The sequence below is a fragment of the Ixodes scapularis genome, unplaced genomic scaffold (assembly GCF_016920785.2).
Source record: "Ixodes scapularis isolate PalLabHiFi unplaced genomic scaffold, ASM1692078v2 PGA_scaffold1__304_contigs__length_218370807, whole genome shotgun sequence".
Taxonomy (NCBI): Eukaryota; Metazoa; Arthropoda; class Arachnida; order Ixodida; family Ixodidae; genus Ixodes; species Ixodes scapularis.
In genome coordinates, this window is record NW_024609846.1 from 45,731,125 (window position 1) to 45,751,515 (window position 20,391).

At 50.1% G+C, this 20,391-nt stretch overlaps 1 protein-coding gene across 1 annotated transcript in view; it reads right to left on the minus strand.

Moving 5' to 3' along the window:
• Positions 1-20,391, minus strand: part of LOC115332731 (3-hydroxybenzoate--CoA/4-hydroxybenzoate--CoA ligase-like) — a 35,623-nt gene that overhangs the window by 13,306 nt on the left and 1,926 nt on the right. The window contains exons 2-4 of the mRNA XM_029995176.3: positions 13,191-13,392; positions 1,693-1,796; positions 133-335 (exon numbers count right to left, since the gene is read on the minus strand). Coding sequence (XP_029851036.3) covers positions 133-335; positions 1,693-1,796; positions 13,191-13,392 — 509 coding nt within the window. The remainder of the gene's footprint in view (positions 1-132; positions 336-1,692; positions 1,797-13,190; positions 13,393-20,391) is intronic.

The window sequence follows — 20,391 nt, forward strand, 5'->3', positions numbered from 1 at the left end:
TTTGATTAAAACTTGCATCGCTTTAGAAAATAAAAAAAATACGAGCTCTGGAGTTATAGCGGCCCTTTAAAAAAAATTGTCTGTCAATTACAGCACGCCTCCGCGCGCATATACATAAGTTCTAGAACTCACCCGGGCCGATGTAAATGGGCCACGATGCTGTAGTGCGTGTGTTCAACAGCCTTTGGGCTACCCGTTGTTCCCGATGTGTACAACAGTACGATGACTTCCTTCTTGACGTCGGCCACAGAAAATTCCTGGAAGGTGTCTTCGTTCATTTCCTTGAAGTCGGGCACGGAAACAAAACCAGGGGCGGTTCCTACGCAGAAGTAACCCTGAAAGCGTTGAACACGCGCGATTAATCGCCACATGTCAAGCGGACACCAGTTGTTTTAAATAGTTGTTTGTTGTCAGACTGTTTGGAGTCACGTGTAGACCGCTGGGCTCATCTGTGGAACGCTGGAACTCGTGGTCAGCACGAGCCGATCGCTGATGCAGTAGACGTGTCTTTGTCCGGATTTCTTCAAGTGACGCGAACTTTCAGCACCAAGTATTGTCAGCGATGCGCGCGACCAAAACCGCGCTGTGGTCGGCTTCCCACGCCGAACCAGCGGCAAAAAAAAGCATGTTAGCACTCAGCACCCGCAGTGTCGGTTTAAGAACGCGACGGCTCCTAACTTCTACTGTACTTCCGCATCGTCAAAAGTGTCGTCGCATCTGATGATAAACACTCAAGGTCATTTCTCGTGGCGCCACGGCGAGGCGAATTCACGGTCATTACATCACGGATGGAAGCCGTAAGAGGGGTCCACCAAAACATCTTGGCGCTAATCCTTCGTTTCATGGTTTCACCCACTGATATCTACGACAATTGCAGGATCGCGCTTCCCCGCTTCGAGCCCACTGCACGATTGCGGTCACTGGTCGGCCATCTTACGACACCCGCTGAAGCGTTGCCAAGGCGGTGTTCACGTGACTTTTGCCTCTGTTGTCACGTGACCTACAGATGGTAACCATGGCAACTGTCTAGGCTTGACTGCGCTGGAGCGAATGTTCTAAGATGTCCGAAGGTGGCCGCATTCGCGGAGCGGGGAAGCACGATCCAGCAATTGTCATAGAGATCAGTGATTTCACCGTAAAGCCGGGATCACAGTGCTCACACATCAATCAAACGAAAGTCTGCAAACTCGAGTAACCGCAATATCCGTGGTTCGACTGTCGCGTGCCATGTTTTTCACTTGAACTCTGACATGTGGCGTACAAAGCACGAATCTCGCGGTTACTCGCGTTCGAATCTATTTGCAAAGAATCGTCTTTACACGGCATAAGCAGTTTGACCCCGGCTTAACCTGGCAAAGAGCAAACGCTGAGGCCCCCTCGAGCCAGTCAGAGAGACGGAGGCGAAGCACGTGACAGCCCCTACTAAGAGACTTAGGTTACTAAGAGACTTAGGTATACAGGGGCGAGAGTCACGTCACTTACGTACTCCTCACTCCTCAGAGGTTACCTGCCGCTCAAAATTCGTACAAAGAGGTTTTCCTCTCTCCGTGGCTTCGGCAGCAACTAGTGAGATACAGTAGACACGTGTGTCTCCCTGGCCCGCTGATTGGCTCACTGGAACCATAGCCTTCACCATTTGCCAAGTGACGGTGAGACCCTTTTAAGCTGCTGGAGGGGCAAGTGTGTGGCTACCTTTACGTCCACCTTGCTACGCAAGTTGCTGAATCGTTTAGCTTCACTGGCTGAGGTGAGGATGTGGGCGGCATTGCTGTCTCGAATCCTGTAAAGAATATCATCTGAAACGAATAAAGTAGGCAAATGAACGATAACATGCTGCAGTGGTCGTGTTTTGTATGAGTCGCATTTCGAAATCGTCACCGCGGGGGTTGCTAAGCTCGATGAGAAAATCCTGGGGATCGCAATGTTGACAACGCCAACAATACTTTGGTAACGTGCCAGATGCTCCTCTAAAGCGAGAACCATCTCTACCCAAGATGCCGCGTGGGTCAAAGGGATCGATGGCCGTTTGAAGGGACGGCATAATCGGGTTTTTAACGTATCGCGCTAGGATTTACTACAGAGTTGCCAGACGTTGGTGAAAGCTTTCGCTCAAATTGTGGAAAGATTGGCTTACCTGAGTAAATCAAGAAAAAAAAAACTTTCAGCATTTCCACTCTCGTGAACAAGGAAAACCAGCGAAGCTGTACTATGATGGAAACTTATACCCCTGTCAGACGGGCTAGTTTAGTGTCACTACAAGCGAGTGCACTTCAACCCGCCGAAACACACTCCAAGTGTGTTGGTGCTACACGGGAAAACTTAGTGTCACTCCAAAATGATGGCAATGACGATGGGCAAGTAATGGGTGTGATGTATCTATCGGCACACGGCCGGCGGGCAAGTCTGCGAGCGCTGCGCACGAGCGCGTGGGTTTGTCTCGAGAGCTGGCTGCGCTCTCGTGACACATATAAAAAACAATCTCGACCGTTTCGGATGCTTCGAATGACTGTCTTGTCATTACCCCAGCTAAGCTCGTATACCTAGCTAAGGTTATCCTACATTGTCACGCAAAATATTACAGTGCATACGAATTCTTTCATAAATAATTTCGTCGTCTTATTAGAAACACGTTACCACACATTGTTGCGCTAAGTCACGAGCTTTAATCCAAATTTAAATCCAACTTGATCATTACGATCAGCCATTACAAGCCAGTGATACACGTCCGCACGCCGGTACAATGCTCATCTATACTCTGTTTCACTTTATAATGTACCGCAGGAAAGGCTACAAGCGCGAGCTCCTTGCTCAGGGCACATCTCGGCGGCACAAGCTCTCGTGCGTTAAGAGTAGCTCCCAACGCTATGAGCTCGCGCTTCTAGCCTTGTCTGCGGTACAACATAAGGTGAAACGGAGTATAGATCGAAACGAGCAGAAGTATGGATTGAACCCAGGATTCCAGAGTTCTGCAGCGCGAGCTTTCGCTCCGCGTGCTCCAAGCTGGTGTGCGCGAGCCGACTTGGCCACTCGCACGGTGGCCACTCGCCACAACGAAACATCATGGAGTGTGTGGAGGACGAGCTGGAGGGCGATATCCGCGATGTTGGACAGTGGAAGCGTGTGATTGGGGTACTTTTCTCCGTGAGAGCCCAACACCTTTCAGATGAGACGCAGCTGGACCTGGATGCCGACGCACAGGCAAGAATTTCAAGTGACGTCGATCAGCAGCTGCAGGCCAATGTCTTCACCATAGCCGCTCTCATGACCGACAACCTACCCGTGATCAGTCGAGAACGGTGGACTTTCCAGAGGAACGAACGGTGGTTCGAAGACACCTTGCCCCATTTGGGCGAGTTCCATTTCAAGCAAGCCTTTCGCGTCTCTCCTGCCACCTTCAGATTTTTGGTGGAGTCTCGCAGGTGCCTCCTGGCCGTCGCTGGCCGTCGCGCAGGGGCCAAGGCTGTAAACTAGATTAGCCGCTTGTTTTTCTACAATGTACTACTTTCCTGCCAACAGAAAACAAGTGCGCATCTAGAATTACTCCTATAAAAATAATACTAATTTTACGCAGCGATAATTTCTTCTATTATTTTTACTCCTTGAACACTGCTATCGAGATTACACACTCGGTCTACCGGAGCGAGCGTAGTGTGCTCCCCGAACTCACTTCATTGGAAGTGTGTTCTTCGGGCAGGGTTGGGGATTGAGCTCAGGATCACTGGGTTCTCCAGCGCGAGCTTTCTCTCGAGGACTCAGTGGCGTAGGCAGAGTGGCGTAGGCAGAGGGGGGGTTTGGAGGGTCGAAACCCCTCCCGTAATGCCAAAGCTACCCCCCCCCCCCCCCCCCCCCCCCCCCAAACGGGGTCCGCTCGCTCCCCTGCTCACGCAGTCGGTTTTGCACGAGGTACGGAGCAACGGGGGAGCACAGACCATCTCCAACTTATAGGATTTCGGAAAAATTGTTTCTGGGGTAGAAAAAGCTTTAATTAATAAATATGCAATATTGCTTAATTCATGTTTATTCGATGGGATGCGGAACTTGATCTCAGATATATAGAGAATGGATATTTTGAAACATTTGTGGGGTGAAGGATGGCAATTTCACACAGTTCAATCAAAACAATGTGAACATAATAAAACAAACACACGGTGATAATATAAAATAATGTAAGTGATGTAAGAAATAATAAATGAATTGTAAAAAAAAAAATCGCACTGTAAGCAACGGGTGGCGCTGCGCTCACACACACCTTTTGTGATCAGAATTACGTGCTTTCGACTAGAATATACCGCGAATAAAAAGGCAACTGTGACTGCTATATTAGAATGCAATTTACAGGTTCTCTTTATCATCTCATTTATGCCAAGCGCCTACACATTAAAATGAAGCCGCCTCCGTTCACGGAAAAAAATATCCCGGACGTCTTCCGCTTGAAATTTAATGTCGCGGTGAACATTCAAAAACGCTATACTACGTTTCAGCTTAGGTCCAGACGTAGCTGATGCTACAAGTACCAACTCAGGGCTTTCAGCGTCCCTGCCAAACACGCGTGCTCGTGCAGTGCAAGCGCTGTTCAGGGCCACATGTTCACGCCTGCAGCATCGGCTGCGTCTGGCATTAAAGCAGTCGCTCACTCGAAGTGGACGCTCTCAGGTATGTTTTCAACCGTCGTATGAAGAGAACAAGCGCTCAGCTTCCGCCGTTGCAGAGCCACTAGGATCTTTAGGAGACGATGGACGTTCTGAAATAGGGCCTCCGGACAGAGGGCGATCGCCTGTATACCGCAGACGTGACGGCGTTTCACGTTTCTTCCTCTTGCATTGGACGCCTAAAATTTCCCTATTTTTGGCAAAGTTTCCCTCACTTTGCGAAAATCGTCGCTCACGGATGCGATGAAGTCCGTCTGGCTTTCTGCTTTGTATGTCAAGGTGGCATCCGATGCAATGCATGCCTTATTACTATTAGCTTAATCTCTTCGTTTCACGGAACATTAGAAACTTGAAGAGACAAGCCTTCATATTCTCACTACGCACAGGCCAAAGGCTAGTCAAGTTCCTTTCCACGTTCAGCGTGTAGTGTCTTTGTGGTGCGTCATGTCATTTCTCCGAGTGACGGAACGACGAGTTCGCACTGATGACTTCTCCTTACCCCGAGGATATGTTGCTGCTGCCTTTGGACCACGCTGCCAGATAAAACGGCCTAGCAAAGATAACACTCTCTTTCCTTCGGCATCCGGTTCTCCAGCACGAATTTGTTAAACCTTTAATAGATGATAGATTTTTGTATTGCGATTGTTCAGAAATACCTTCACCCTAAATATGGGCCCCTGGAGTTCGTCCGTGGTCGGTTGCTCTAATTGTTCAGTGTCGAAAAAAAATATTTTTTTCGCTGTTTAACTTTTTTTTTGGTGAAAGTATAGCTATTGTTGTGTTTCGTCTGGCCTTCACGCGTTGGTATTGCAGTGCTACTTCGAAAAGCGGAGGGAGTTGAGTGTTGTGAGGAAGTTTTTAAAGTTGGTGGGCCGCAATTACGACGACAGTAGAACAGTGAGCCACCCCGCCCGTATTCCTGTAAATGAAGCCTGCTTCGTTTTGAAAAATGACAATGCAGCGTTACCCGTTTTATCTTAACAGCGCCTCCCTAATCTTTGCCTCAGCGTCCGTGTCAGCGAGCTCACCCTCCGTCATTCAAAGGGGGGGGGGGGGGGGGGATGCCGTTAAACCCCTCCCGAAATAAAATCCTGGCTACGCCACTGCTCGAGGTACTCCGATCTGGTGGGCGCTAGCCCACTCGGCCACCAATACCCTTTAATAAAGACACGTTAAAAAATTAGACTTTTACAATTCTCTGTCATGCCGAATTGGAGCGCAGCTCTTGAGAAGAGGGAGGAAGTGTACGAAGTGGAGGGTATGCAGCCGCTCCCCCTCCGTGCCGTCCTATCCTCCTCTCCTATTCCCATCCCACTTAGCGTAAAAAATTCGCTAAATTTCCCGCTAAATTTAGCCGGAAAACTTTCCAGCTGAATTGAGGTGTGACGTCACATGACACGTCATATGAAATTTTAAATGTGACGTCAAACGGGTAAAATTTTTCTTCAATTTAGCGGAAAAATTTTCCGCCAAACTTAGCAAAAACTTTTACCCCAAAATTTAGCCGGAAAATTTTACCATCGTGACGTCACACGTGACGTCACGTGTGACGTCATTTTGGGAAACAGCCCTTAATGCAACGCGCGGTTACGCCGACGCCGCTTAACTCAGAAAGGGGTGCCTAGGAGCTGTGCTCTAAAACAACGTTGCATTAATGAACGATTTTTACGCCAATTGGATGATTCTGATTGATCATCGCAAGCCAATACAAAGACGAAGCATATCCAACTTTGGCGTTCCGCTTCGTTCCACGGAAGCCTACGAAGAGGCCCTGACACAGCCTAATCAGATCATAATTATCGCGTTGTATCGAATAATTACATGCTGAAACAAAAGTAGACTCGATCGTTCTCTGCTAACCAAGACAGCCATAAATGACTGACTTTGTCGTCGTCTTTTATCAATTCACCGCTGCGCTAATCTTGATTCAGGTAAGCCTAAACTCCAAGTTTACCCCACTACTTTTTTTGCAATGCCACTCTTCTACATGTCGTCTTTTTCACGAATTTCTTTTTATTTAAAAAAATAAAACTTACGCAACGCTTTTGATTTCTGTGTTGTTATGTTTTACTGTTGAAACACTCCTACTGATTCCACGCGCTCGATCGAGCGAAGTGAGTTCGTCAAACTCACTCCAAGCGAAGTGCGTTCCTCAGGAAGGAGCCGTGTGGCACACTACAGAAATGACACTAAGGACGAAGTGCACTCGCTTGTAGTGACACTAAACTAGCCCGTCTGACAGGGGTATAAGTATTTATAAGTGTAAGGATTAAGGTGTGATTGGGTAATTAGTTATGTGAGAACCGTATTGTCCCCGGTTGTCTTTGTTATTCCACGTCAACCGCCGAAGGCTCATGAACGGGAGTCGATGCGCCACTAGCCGCTCCTCCACCACGTTCAACCTCGGTAGGCAATGCGGTACGGGTGGGTACTTGTAGCCGTTCACGGTCGCAAACCGGGGCACCGCGCCTTTGAGTACGGAATCTCGGCACGATCTGCACGCCAGTCCTTTGTAGACGTCCGCCGACTCGATACACTGCCGCAACACGCACGCGCCCGTTTCCCGATTCTTCTCGTCCGACACGCCGCCAATCGTAGATAAGTCTTCGGCGAACCAAAGTCGGTCGCGCACGGCGCACGTGACCCCGAACGGGTTCTCCACAAACTCCCTCCGGAACCTCGCCGTCGCACCTGGGGGTTCATCCGGCGTGAAGTGCTGTCGTCGCCGGGCCTCGCGCTTGCGCTTGGCCTCCGTAGCCCGCCGGCACCGTTTACATCGCTGGTTCTGTTCTCGGCGGCAGCTTTCCAGGCGAGCGATGTTCTTTTCTTTCACTAGGGAGTCTGAAGCGATGGACGTAGTGGAAGTCGAGGCGACAGCGGCTAGCTTCACGTCGGTTGCGGACCCATTCGAGCTGCTGCGTACGTCGCCGCTCTTTCCGCACCCAGTCTTCTTTCCCCGAAAGGGCACGCGCACGGCCCATCATGAGTCTGAACCGAAACTGATAAGAGCGTAGGGTACAGCGCGAAAAACAGACGAGGACGAAGAAACACACGTTAAGAGCGCTGCGCTCGGCACGTGTGTTTCTTCTTCGTCCTCGTCTGTTTTTCCCATTGTTTCCTACGATGAATTCCCACCAACGCGCCAACTATCCATTCTTCTACGATAGTTGGAAAGATTGCCGCCATCTACGAGCGACGGCGGCAACCAGACTGGTTGTGTGCTTGCCGACGTCGCTTATAGATGGCGGTAGCTGTACAGAGATTTGGGGAGGTTTGTGTCGAGATTTCGGTACCGGACACGACCCCGGGGAACCTAGCCCTTAACAGCTCCGTTGTAAAAATATTGTTTTGAGAGTGAGGCAATGGCTACGAACGTTGACATGAAGGGAATCAGACGGGGTTTTTGCACTGATTGCTTGCGTAAAAAGCTCTACCGGGACACTGCACGGTGGAACGCACCACCCGGAGTGGTGTGCTTACTGCGGCCACCCGCACACCGCCTACGACGGACTCGGTAATTATGAACTTTTCGAATTCTGGTATGTAGGTAGGCTCTATTCACGTTCTGTTGGCATATGCCTTGCTTATGAAAAAAAAAAAAGAATAAATAAATGGTTTGCGCCGAAATGTCAACAGAAATATATATTTTTTAGTTGATTATGTTGCTTTCTAAAACATGCATCAGATCTCTTCTGCAGCTTCAAGCCGCAAATGGGATCCATGTTTTCCAAAGAACATAGCAGTCAATTCTCGCGTCAAATATTAACAGTCGCAGAAGTTACGTCATAAGCTAATGTCACTCGCTATTTCATCGTATACAAATTGGGTTTTGAATCTTTTACCTGTTTGCATTTTATTTCTGAATTTGTTTCCTACCACCTACTTGAAAACAGGTGAAAGCGCTTCATTACCTTCATTCTAATTCCCACTCTTTGTATCTAAAGGAAAACAATATGCTCTCTCATTCAGCTGAAGGTGGATGCACAGCTTCGGTTCCAAAACACAATGGTCACCATGCTGGGAAAACTGGAGGAGGTAAAAGGGGCCTTCTGCGGAGACAACAACGTTCTTGAACATTGAAGACCATCCTCCGGTCTCGATTGGACAGAAGTTCCCTCATCACCAATGGTACGTGAAAAAGCGGATGAAAAAAAACAGAAATATAATTTTGACGCTGACGCAATTTTTGAACCATTGCGGCTTGCAGAACGACCGTACCCCTGACGAAAGAGTTCCAGAACCCAAGACTTTCTTCGGTTCAGAGAAAGAGATTTTTTCTGGGAACCGGTCAGTGAAACTCTCCGCTGGCATGACTCTGGAGGAGGCACTATACTCTGTTTGATACTTAGCGTGCAACGCTGTCAAAGCTACTGGCGCGAGCGTGGGGCTTGATCTCGTTGATCACTTGCGCGCGTTCTCGCGCAAACAAAACCATAGGTGAAGCCACGCGCTCGCGCCAGTTGCTTTGACAGCGTTGCACGCTAAGTATCAAACAGAGTATAGTGATTTGCTTATGGGTGTATTACATAACAGGACTCTCCTACCCTGCGGCATATGGACAAACCTTTGGACTCCTCCAGTGTCTGCTTGTTGAAAACGACTTCGATTCAGTTCGTGTCGGGGAAGCTTAGAAAATTGTCTATGGCCGTTCAAAAACAACAGAAATTCTGAGCTGATGGCAAGAAACGCCGAGTAATTTGTTTTTAATGTTATGAAGCTGGTAAACTACACTCTAAACAAAAAGGCACAGGAATCTACTTTCCCAAACAGCACTTGGATAGCCAATCCCCGTACCTCAAGGAGGCAGCTCAGCGATTCACGATGCCGAAACGTAAGATTAGACCAAAAAACCCAGTCTGAGTTGTGACATTAATCAATACAAAACGTCACGCTTGTATTGCTTAGTGTCATAACTCAGACTGCATTTTTTTTGGTATAATCACATTTTTCGGCATCTACATTCGCTGAGCTGCTTCCATGAGTTTTGGTGATTGACTTTCCAAGTGTTGTGCGGAAAAGTAGGCGCACGGCTTTTTTTAGAATGTATTCTAATTTTTTGTGTTATCCACTGAAAAAGAAAAAACTTCAGCACGGTTGTATTGTTATTGCTTATGATATGCAAAAGGAGTCACTTTGCAGCACGAAATTTCTTTTGTGGTAGTTTCCAAGAAACGCCGATTTCTGGCGTCGTTCTAACGTCTTTTTATCCGTATCTGTTTATCAAACATAATATACAGATCATTTTTCAATTCCGTTACGCAGCAGAAAATACCTTTGATTAAACAATATCAGCGAAACCGCGAGAACTGCATTACTGCAGTGCAGCATGTCAGGCAGCTGTGCATGAGCACCACCATAACCGACCTTCAGTTTTTGTTTCCTCTTGTTCTGTTTGCTCCACTTCATCATTACCACAGCAGGGCAGGTCATTTCCATTTTAAATGCCAGTGTGTCCTTCTCCCCAGCACAGGCCCTTGTGGAGCCTCGTCAACGTCCGCTTCAGTGGCTTGGCATCTCGATAAGGCAAGAGAAGGTCGGCTATGGCGGCTCAATCTGGCGCGCGCTGAAAGCGTCTATACATCATACAAAATGCATTCTGCAGGCATGTTCCAAAACGAGTCACCGCGACATCCGTGTTTTGTATGCCACGTGACAAAGCTACCTCTTGAAGTATTTGCCTCGTGGCGTACAAGACACGGGTGTCGCGGTGACTCGTTTTAGAACATGGGTGCAGAATGTATTTTTTGTGATGTATAAGCAGTGTGACACCGACTTAAGGGGGACTAGACCCCTGCATTTTAAGCAGGCCACCAGGGGTGGTGTCCCACTTATTTAAGAGGGAGCATCTCCATGTAATATTAAGAGGTCTGTCGCCCCCCTTAAAGTTGAGTGGGAAAAAAATCGAAGAGATGCCCCTCTTACTAAGTGGGACCGGGCTTATAGTGTAGGCTCACTTCCAGGTGGCGCAGCCTGTACTGCGTGCCACGCGCTCCTTTGCTTGCATTTCATTTTTCCCCGAGAGTACAAGTGACTCGTATCAATCCTGTACTACGGAACAGTGTTTCAAATAAAAAGGGCTGCACTCTCACTTGGGAAGCCACTTATTGAAGTATTTGAGTAGCGATAATACCCAGAGATACTGCAGTCATTAGGAAGATCCGCTTCACCTCATGCATGTATCGTAATTCGGGAATGTTTTAACTACAAAGAAAGCTTTCCATGATGACGTTGATGTCCAGCACAGTTCCTCTGCATGAGAATTCATAAATGTAGCTGGTTTGCTTGTGGGTTTCGGTGACACTTTGGGGTGTCAACCATGGCACTGGTTTCGGCTGGTTGAAAGACCATAATTCCTTGTTGTAATATCTTGAAATTACCTGGTGGAAAGTTGGAAATGAAGTTGGCTAGCAAAACAAAAAGTATTAAACTTATACCCGTGCCACACGGGCAAATCGAATGCCATTTACAACGAATGACATTTGAGCGGACGGCCAATCAGCGCTCGACACTCCGGGCGTGGCGCATTCCACGCGCCACAGATTGAGAGCTGATTCGCCGATCACACAAATGTCATTCGTTGTAAATAGCATTCGAGTTGCCCGTGTGGCACGGATATAAGGCTCCGATCGTTATAGGTTTTTGAGGAGGCCTTTTTCCAATCACTGTGTGGCTGTGTGATCGCCTTCCCTTTTTGTCAGAATTTGATGTGGTGGCAGTGTTGGCAACAGTAAAGCAGAAAGCTGCCACCTTCGAGGTACTGAGGCCCAGGGCTTAGATTGAGGCACCGCCGACGCCCGGTGTGGCATCCTCTCATCGTCGTCGTCTTCCTGTTTTTTCTTTTTTTTTTTCTTTCAGCAAGTCTCAGCTGAGACGCTGTATAGCAAGCCGGCCAAGAGCAAACTGTCACCGAGACGCCGAGACTGAACGCTTCTATTTCACGCTTCTAATGTCGTTTCCAACATTCTGACATCACCGTCTGCTGATTGGTCGACGCTGTGTTGCACATTTAGTTTACACCGTATCCGCGGGAGGAGTATTCGGCGTTGGCGACGGCCTTGGCTCCGCCCACAGGCAAAAATTTCCCGAAATACGGCTCTTGGGTTAATAGGGTAATCGTGGTCTTTCCCAGTTGTGTCTTAATTCAGTCAGAACAAGTACTTTGACAGTGGCCGTTGGGTCAGCCTCCACCTAGGCCATTGCTGACCGGCAACCAGTTAGCCCTAGAGACACTGTATATGGCAGCGTAGCTGCGCTGCCATATATACAGTGGCTCTTGGTAGCCCCGGTGCACCAGGCTCTCCAAGAAGCTGCCTCTACTCGCGAGAACATTACCTTAGGAGTGGGAGAAACATTGGTGCTGTGAGAAAAGTAAGAAAAAAAAATCAAAGAGTAGTTGAGAAAACCAAACGAGTTGGGAAGCACCCTGCGGTAAGGGCACCAAGAAAGAACGCACACCCATTTGGTTAGGGAGAAGAAGACAGCACGGAAGTGCACGTGCCTTTCGATACTAGTCGCATCTTTCGTTGTGTGCTTCTTTTGTTTTAGATATTGCGTTTGTGCGCAGTATAGGGGGTATTCACTGGCCGCCATATTTGAGGTCACTCTTTAGAGCGCATGCTCAGAATGAGCTCGCATTAATAGGCTGCCAAGACCGGCAATCTTGATGGTGCGGGGTGCACGTTGCAAAATAACTGTGGAAGCTCGCCATCAGCACGTGCTCAGCATTAGCGCCCACAAATATGGCCGCCAGTGAATACACCCTATAGTTTGCCTTCATTTATGGGCAAACTTTGAAAGTTCGAAACCCGTAAACACTATTTGGCGCGCACAGAAAGATGTCAGACAATACAAACTCTCGACGCAGTGATCGACGAATACGGGGCACAACCCCAAGACAGGAACGTCACCTTGACAGTGTCTGTCACAATCTCGCGTTCGTCTTTTAATAGACCCTTTCAGAAATTCAGTGCCATCTGGTGGTTCGTAAAGCAGTTTAGGTTTTGCCCTATCAATGGCGGAAATGAACTTGTATCGGCACTGTCACTTTCGCAAGTCGACGGCACGCGAGGAATTGTTCAGTGTGAGTTCTTTCTCGATCACTTTCAGGTCGATGGTGACCAAGAACGTGCATTCAGAACAAAGCTCCAACCCACTGAGATGCCTCGAGAAAATTCTATACACCAAAGTGCTTTAAAGCCGATTGTGTGCCACGACAGATTGACTGAATCTGAACAATTAGAAATAAACGCTTACGTAGCTCTTGTGTTCCAGCCCTACTTCGCTTCGTACTGACCCCCGAACGTACAGGCCTCGCAATATCCGCTTAGGAGCATCTTCAACGTCTTCCTTTATCAGTCACTAGAAGGCCGCCATTCGTATGGCACAGATGCCGTTCCACAGATGATGATAGTGATCAAAGTGGCCAGACTGAATTTCGGAAAGGGTCTATTGTCAGATTGAGTGGCCGACAGTCAAAGCAGTGAAGTTTACCTTTCTACGAAATATTCTTTCGCGGAAGTCACAACCATATTTTATCCTCACCGTCTGACAAGATCAGATGGGATGCCACAGAAACTCCCCCGGCAAAAACGACGCTGTACAAAGCGATCATGTCTTCCAGGGAATTGTCCACATGTACCAGGACCTTGTCGCCTTTCTTAACGCCGTGTCTCTGGAACCCAGCGGCATATCGCTGACACATCTTGAGGAGCTCTGCAAAAGTGATCTCTTCGTCGTTCCAAACCTGCAATATGTTTACAATTCAGACTTCATCCGCGACACCCTTGTAAGGCAATACCGTCTAGAAGACAAGAGATGCGCAGGACGCAATCGTTTAGGCTAGGCTCCATGGAACGAATATGCTGCGCCACGTGACGTCCCATGACGCCATGGTATGACGTGACACTGTGAACTTTATTTTACGGACAGATTTGGTCGGGAACTTGGCGTCACGTGATATGACATCGCGCAACCTGATATCAGTTCACGTCCGGCACATTTCGCCGCTAAATTTAACGAAGTTGACGTCACTCGACGTGATGTCACGTGATACTGTGACGTCACGCGACATCAATTTCTCCGCTAATGCACTTACGGACGGACGAATTCCTGGGATAGGGGGTTCCATTCAGAAAAGCACGAAAATAACTTCCCCCAGTTTTACGCAAGAGGTGCTCGGGGGTGTTACGATTATGCGGGCATTAAACCCTTGGAGAGCATCGGCGAGATTACAGAGGGTTGGCTATCGTGCTCCAGCGCGAAACTTTTCTTCGTCGCTGCGTCTCCGCAGGAAAGAGTGAGTAGAAAACAGGCTGTGCCAGAAAAAATGTTACCAACCCCGTTTTTGCGGGTAGAAGAGCGGCGTCAATTTTAACAATCGCGCCGGTGACGACAGTGGTGCAATGGTGCCCAAATGAACGCCAGTGGCGTGGAGAAAGCTCTATAGTAATTCAACCAATAGCAGCATTGCACGTCTTTGGATAGCAAGAATTCACGTCGGCGCACACAACCAGCTTACTATGCCAAAAGACTGAAGAGCTATTTTTTCTGCTTGTTTTGTTGCTAAGACTATACACTCGAAAGGAGTGGAGTCCAACATGCACTTAAGTATATAAAAAACAACTAAGACGACGGGCTGTGAAGTCCGGTGTATTGTTTGTAGTTCAGTGATCAACCGTTGTGGTGGTGGCGACATTCGACGTCCGGGGGAGGTGTATATAAGACGTAGAGGCAATAAAGTGTTTAGCTGAGTTTGAGACGTTTTCTGTCCCTTTTTCTTTCTTCTTCATGATTTTCCGTTTTTCAAACCAGAGTCTCAGGTTTTCAATCATCATGTATAACTTACACCAGCTCGCCTTAACTTTAACCGTTTTCTCATTGTCATAACATGTTTGTTTAAGGGTAGCAAAAACTGGAGGCGCCACTGGAAAGGATCAGGAATGTCTCGGGGAGCGCGACATTGGGGCGCCCGAGACACCGGTCACCTCAAGCTCTAAAAAATGCTTAGACATTTTTTTTTATGTAACATGTTTTTTTTTGTATGCGTGTGTCCAACGTCGTGAACACGGGACACGTGCGAACACGAGCAGTTTGTTTGTGGCGGCGGGCCAACTGACCGAACTCTCCCAGCTTCCACTCTTTTATGGAGCCTGGAGCGTGTGTCCGACTGGTGCGTTTAGCGCCCTATCCTGCCCATGCATCAAAAGTGGCTCTGAAGTGGCAACAAGTGACGTCACAGGAGCCGGAGTGTCACGCTGTTGGATGTCGCGATCCTGGCGGTTGCTCTTAGAAATGCATGCGAAAAGTACGAGCGATCGCGAGTGTCGCTGTCAACACAGTGACCCAACTTCTGGCTGCCGAATTTTTCGTGGAGTGTCATACTGGAGAGAGACCTCCAGCAAAACAAGCGTCTGCCACGCCCACCACCGCTGCTGGGACTTCGCCAGGATCGCGGCCGGTGATAACATTGCACTTGTATGACGTCTTCCGGCGGAAATGGAAAGACCAGTTTTTTAGACTCGGTAAACACAACAGTCGCAGACGTATTCCAGGAATCATAGTTACACCCCTGCCACACGGTGAAATTTGATATCACTTCCATCGACTAGCATTGAGTCTGTTCGATCTGTCCAGAAAGTTCTGAACAAGTTCTTTCCGAGTTCAGAAGAGTGCGGGGGTCGTACACATAAAGCTATGATGTTGCTAAAGGTTGTGGAGATCTGGCTGTGCTCCCCCGCGCCGACCCTTCGGGCCCCAAATCCCGGCAAAAGCTTAACGCGCCATGCCTCCAAGTTTCGTCATGCCTAGGGGGAACTGCGATGGCCTCGCGTACCACTAGATCCGGGTACGCCGCTCCCCTGGGTCAACTGACGTCACGCAACTGGCTGCCCAGAATAAAGGAGCGAAAACTCGAAAAAGGGACACGGGACAAAGAGGTCTCTCTCTCGGACGGCGGCTCTCTCTGACGCCGCCTCTCGAACGGCGGACAGCAAGGGAAGTGTGCAGCGGTAACAGGCAAGGAGGACGCTGACGCGGGAATCGACGGGAGATGGACGCTGGCGCGGAGCGGTGCGGGCGCGACGTTGAGTTGCGGACTCGACCAACGGACCGGACAGCGACCCTGGACGACGTCGTCCCTATGACGCGGTGTGGACGACCACCGCTGGGACACGGAGCAGCTGCAGTGACAGCGGACTTTACCCCGGCCACGCTGATGACCGTTCCCCGATCCCGAAAACACCCAGGCAATAAGTGAGTGAATAAACCCTTTTGCCGAGAGCGAAGTATTGCTGTGCAATGTTCATCCGGGGACAGGGTCTGAGGGAATCGCAGCTAGAAGCCCGCATAAACTGGCGCCGCAATGTGGGGACTGATACTTGATCAGGCTGGCATTTCGATTCCTAACCTGTTTCCGGTTGAATTGGGGCACTGTTTCACGCTCTTTTGGAGGGTCATCTTCGACGCGGGAACAGTGCACGAAGTTTCGTTGCGGGCACGCCGCACGAAGGTCCTGACAATATCGCCTGCCTGACGAGGAGGCGCGTACCTGGACCGTTGTCTCTAGGCTTAACCCTTTTTCCCAGCTTGTCAGGAATTCAGGAATGTTAGGAATGTCAGCTTGTCAGATCGGCGAACAAGTTCGCGTGTTGAATTGCCGACCATGGAACAAGTGGTCGAAGGCCACCATCGTGTCGTGGAGTGGACCCGTCTCCTACAAGCTACAGGTAGAGCTGAACTATGGCACTTTCATTTGGCGTCGTAACCAAGACCACATCCGGTCCGATGCTGACCAAAGCGCAGATACACCATTTCCTATACAGGTATGCAGAGTTGACGTTTTACCTCGAACGTCGGAGCTACCAAGCCCATTTTAACCAGCAGTAAGATCAAGCACACCGGCTTCTGGCAACATAAAAGGGCAAGCAGCCATGACAGCAGTATGCCGGTACCCAGCAAGAGCGCCCTCCTGCGCGCTGTTCGCCGCAGGTGTGAACTGGAACTTGGGGCGAACGTCACAGTTGCGTGGGGAAAGTGCGGTGTTTGGCTCAAATTAGGTTGACCATCCGTCCCGCGACTCGCGGGACTGTCCCGCATTTAGGACTCGTGTCCCGCGTCCCGCGGGAAATTCCAAAATCTTCAAAATGTCCCGCATTTCATACTGTCGTAAATTTCACTCGGCAACCCATGGTGCTGCCGAACAATGCGGCACGGGGAAGCGCGGAGGTCGCTGGTAATCGTGTGAATCCCAATAGTCCCCATTGAAAAATCTCATTTGTATGAGAAATTTCTGTGTCGAATAAACATATATGTATCATAAAAGAAAAATAAGAACCATATAATAACTATATAAAACATATAAGAACCATATAATAAACTTGTGAGAAGTTTCTTAAAAGTTTCTTATATGGTTCTGTGGGAGCCGAGATTGAAGGACGAGGCAGAGAGCACGTGACAGGCGGCCGGCGGAGAAGACACGAGCTGGCACGAGACATTGCGAGCGGAGCGAGGCTGGAAGCTGGACAAAGAACGACGGAGCCGGGGCTGCCTAGCATGGCCCATAACGAACCCCGGAGCGGTCCACCAGCGAGGTCTGGAGCAAGACCGGTGGAAACGGCGAGCCCGGGCCATATGACCTGGGCTATGACGATCCCGGGGTGGTTCCGCAGCGAGACTCGGGCATTGATAGCCCGGGACAGCCAGCCTACGCAGCGCTGGCGTGGGAAAGGCGATCCGCAGGCCTGGACACGGACCCCGACCGTGAGCTCTGATCGACGGGCGACAACAAAGGTCGGCGGGCCTGGACTACCGGCTCTCGACGACGGGCAACCGAGAGGTACAGTAAACCCATTCGCTGTCTTCTCGTTGCTGTATGTCACTCCCTGGGTGGCGGGCGGAGCGCATACCGATCGGGCGGGATTATTAGTATAGAGGGACCTCCCCCGTAAAGAACCCCCACATTAAAATGGCGCCCAACGTGGGGCCCGTTCAGTATGCCTCTGCTTCTAGTCGTCCCCAGGGAGACCCATGGATTCGTTGAGCGGGTTGTTCACTAGCGCTAACGATGCCCGTTGAGACAAAGTGTATTGGAATTATGGTGACTTGTCTCAACAGCAGAGCTCAGCAGGTGTCTCCTCGAATCGAGTACTTAAAGGTCTCGAAGGACGAGTTTGCGGACGCGCGTTCTCGGGTACCCCAGAATAGTGGTTGGCAGAAGGTGACCCAACCGGGGGGAACACGAGGAGCGCGGTTAAGATGTAAGAAAGTCGTCTTCGGAGGCAGAGGAGAGCCACGGCATGTTCGCTGGAAGGCAGGATAGCGACTGGCAGGAGGGAACACAGCCAGGACTTATTCCATATTTAGGATTTAGGCTTGGAGTGATGCGGTAGGCAAGCAAGCGCTTGTCAAGGCCCGGGGTGCAGATGGGGTTTTGTCAGTGGGTGTCGGAAAGATTGCGGGAATTGCAGTCGACACCGGGAACACTGGCGGTCGAGATTGTCAGCGGGTGTTGGGTAAACTGGCGTAAATTGCAGTTGACACCGGGAACGCTGGCAGGCGAGTTAAGGAGCAGTATGATTTGTAACCGCTGGGCCAAGACGGCTAGTTGTTTCGCGTCACTCCAACAACCGACGAAAGGCAGAGGGACGACTCTCCCTTGAGGGGGTCGTTCCGAGAAAGCTGCGAAATGTTTTATATGATACTTTTTCGGCTTCACTCTGGCCGGTCGTGGCAGTGACAGCAAGACTTTTAATAAGTTATGTCGCGTCACGACCTGGCCGGGGACGAGGCGGTAGGCATTTAGGTGGCTTGTAGTTGTCCAGCTTGCCTTGAGGCGTGAACGGTTTAAGCGGGCTTGCTCGCTGAGCTACCGCCCCCTCCGAGGACCGAGCAGTCCCTAGAGCTCGTATGCACGTGGACGGAATGGGACGCTGACGCTTACATCGAGTAGCACATGGTATATGTAGCCGTTGCGGAATTGCGGGTATGGTATTTGGTCATCCCGCCACAGGCTTTGGATCCCTTCGATTGCGCAAAAGATGGACTAGGTTTACGCCATCGTTACCTGTTCTGAAGGAAAACTCACGCTTTGAGCAACGCAGCTAGTGGTTTTGCCGCATCGCTTGCTCCGAGATGAGAAGGGCACCCGAGGTACAAAGACGCGTGCGTCGTGTCTTACTTCTAGGCTTACTCGGGGAGATACAAACGAGGAGGCTTGCCCGGTTCACATCGCTGACTTGAAAGGATACTACCGTTGTCGCGATGGGGAAGACGTATAACATGAGGTTGCGGTAGGACACAAGAAATCCCCTGTTCTTGGCGACCCAGGAGCGAGCTCTAGAATGCAGACTTGCTGAGTTAGCCGCATGGTACATGAACCCGTCGGCAAGCTATGTGGCGGTAGAGGCTATGGCCACTGCCACAATCTGCGGCAGAGTATTTGTTCGCTGTGTGTTGTTTTTACAGTTTGTTCTGTGCAGAATAGCTTCTTGGAAAGACGGCCGTATACAGACGGCGTAACCCAGGAAGCCCACCGGGAGGGAAGACGGGACCATTCGTTTTCCCAAGTGCTCAGGGTGGCTGACAGTTGTTCGGCCTGACGAATGGTTCAGGCGGGCAGTTCTAAGCCCGCTGTGACCTCTAAGCGGAACGGGGCAAGTCCGTCTGCGTCGGCCGGACCAGCTTAGAGCAAGCCCCCTGCTGCATCGCGGTGAGTGGGACAGCGAGCGACAGACAGGTCGGCATTGTCTGCCGGCTTCGCTAGCCACCACCACCTACGCCGCTTTCGGACGCTGCAACGTGGCCACTCCAGCAACAGCAACAGCGGCCGCCCATGAAGCTCCCCGGCTCCCTGAAGCCCATGAAGTCCCCCGAAGTCCGGGCCTTGAGGGGGGGAGAGTGTGGGAGCCGAGATTGAAGGACGAGGCAGAGAGCACGTGACAGGCGGCCGGCGGAGAAGACACGAGCTGGCACGAGACATTGCGAGCGGAGCGAGGCTGGAAGCTGGACAAAGAACGACGGAGCCGGGGCTGCCTAGCATGGCCCATAACGAACCCCGGAGCGGTCCACCAGCGAGGTCTGGAGCAAGACCGGTGGAAACGGCGAGCCCGGGCCATATGACCTGGGCTATGACGATCCCGGGGTGGTTCCGCAGCGAGACTCGGGCATTGATAGCCCGGGACAGCCAGCCTACGCAGCGCTGGCGTGGGAAAGGCGATCCGCAGGCCTGGACACGGACCCCGACCGTGAGCTCTGATCGACGGGCGACAACAAAGGTCGGCGGGCCTGGACTACCGGCTCTCGACGACGGGCAACCGAGAGGTACAGTAAACCCATTCGCTGTCTTCTCGTTGCTGTATGTCACTCCCTGGGTGGCGGGCGGAGCGCATACCGATCGGGCGGGATTATTAGTATAGAGGGACCTCCCCCGTAAAGAACCCCCACAGTTCTTATATGTTCTCATATATCTATGTAGTTCTTATAAAGTTCTTATATGGTTCTTATGTGTTCTTATATATCTTGTATGATTCATAAGTGTTTATTAGACACAAGAGATATCTCGTACAAATGACTTTTTCAGTAAGGGTACGACATTTTCTATCCAAGAATTGCGGGAAGCGACCGTCGTTCTTGGAGGAGAGCCGGACGCGAATGATCCGTTGTGCCTCTCCCCTTGGTGGAAAAATATTCTAAGAAAAATTGCTCGCCACTAGTTAAAATAAATAATTTTGTAAATATTTCAAAATAG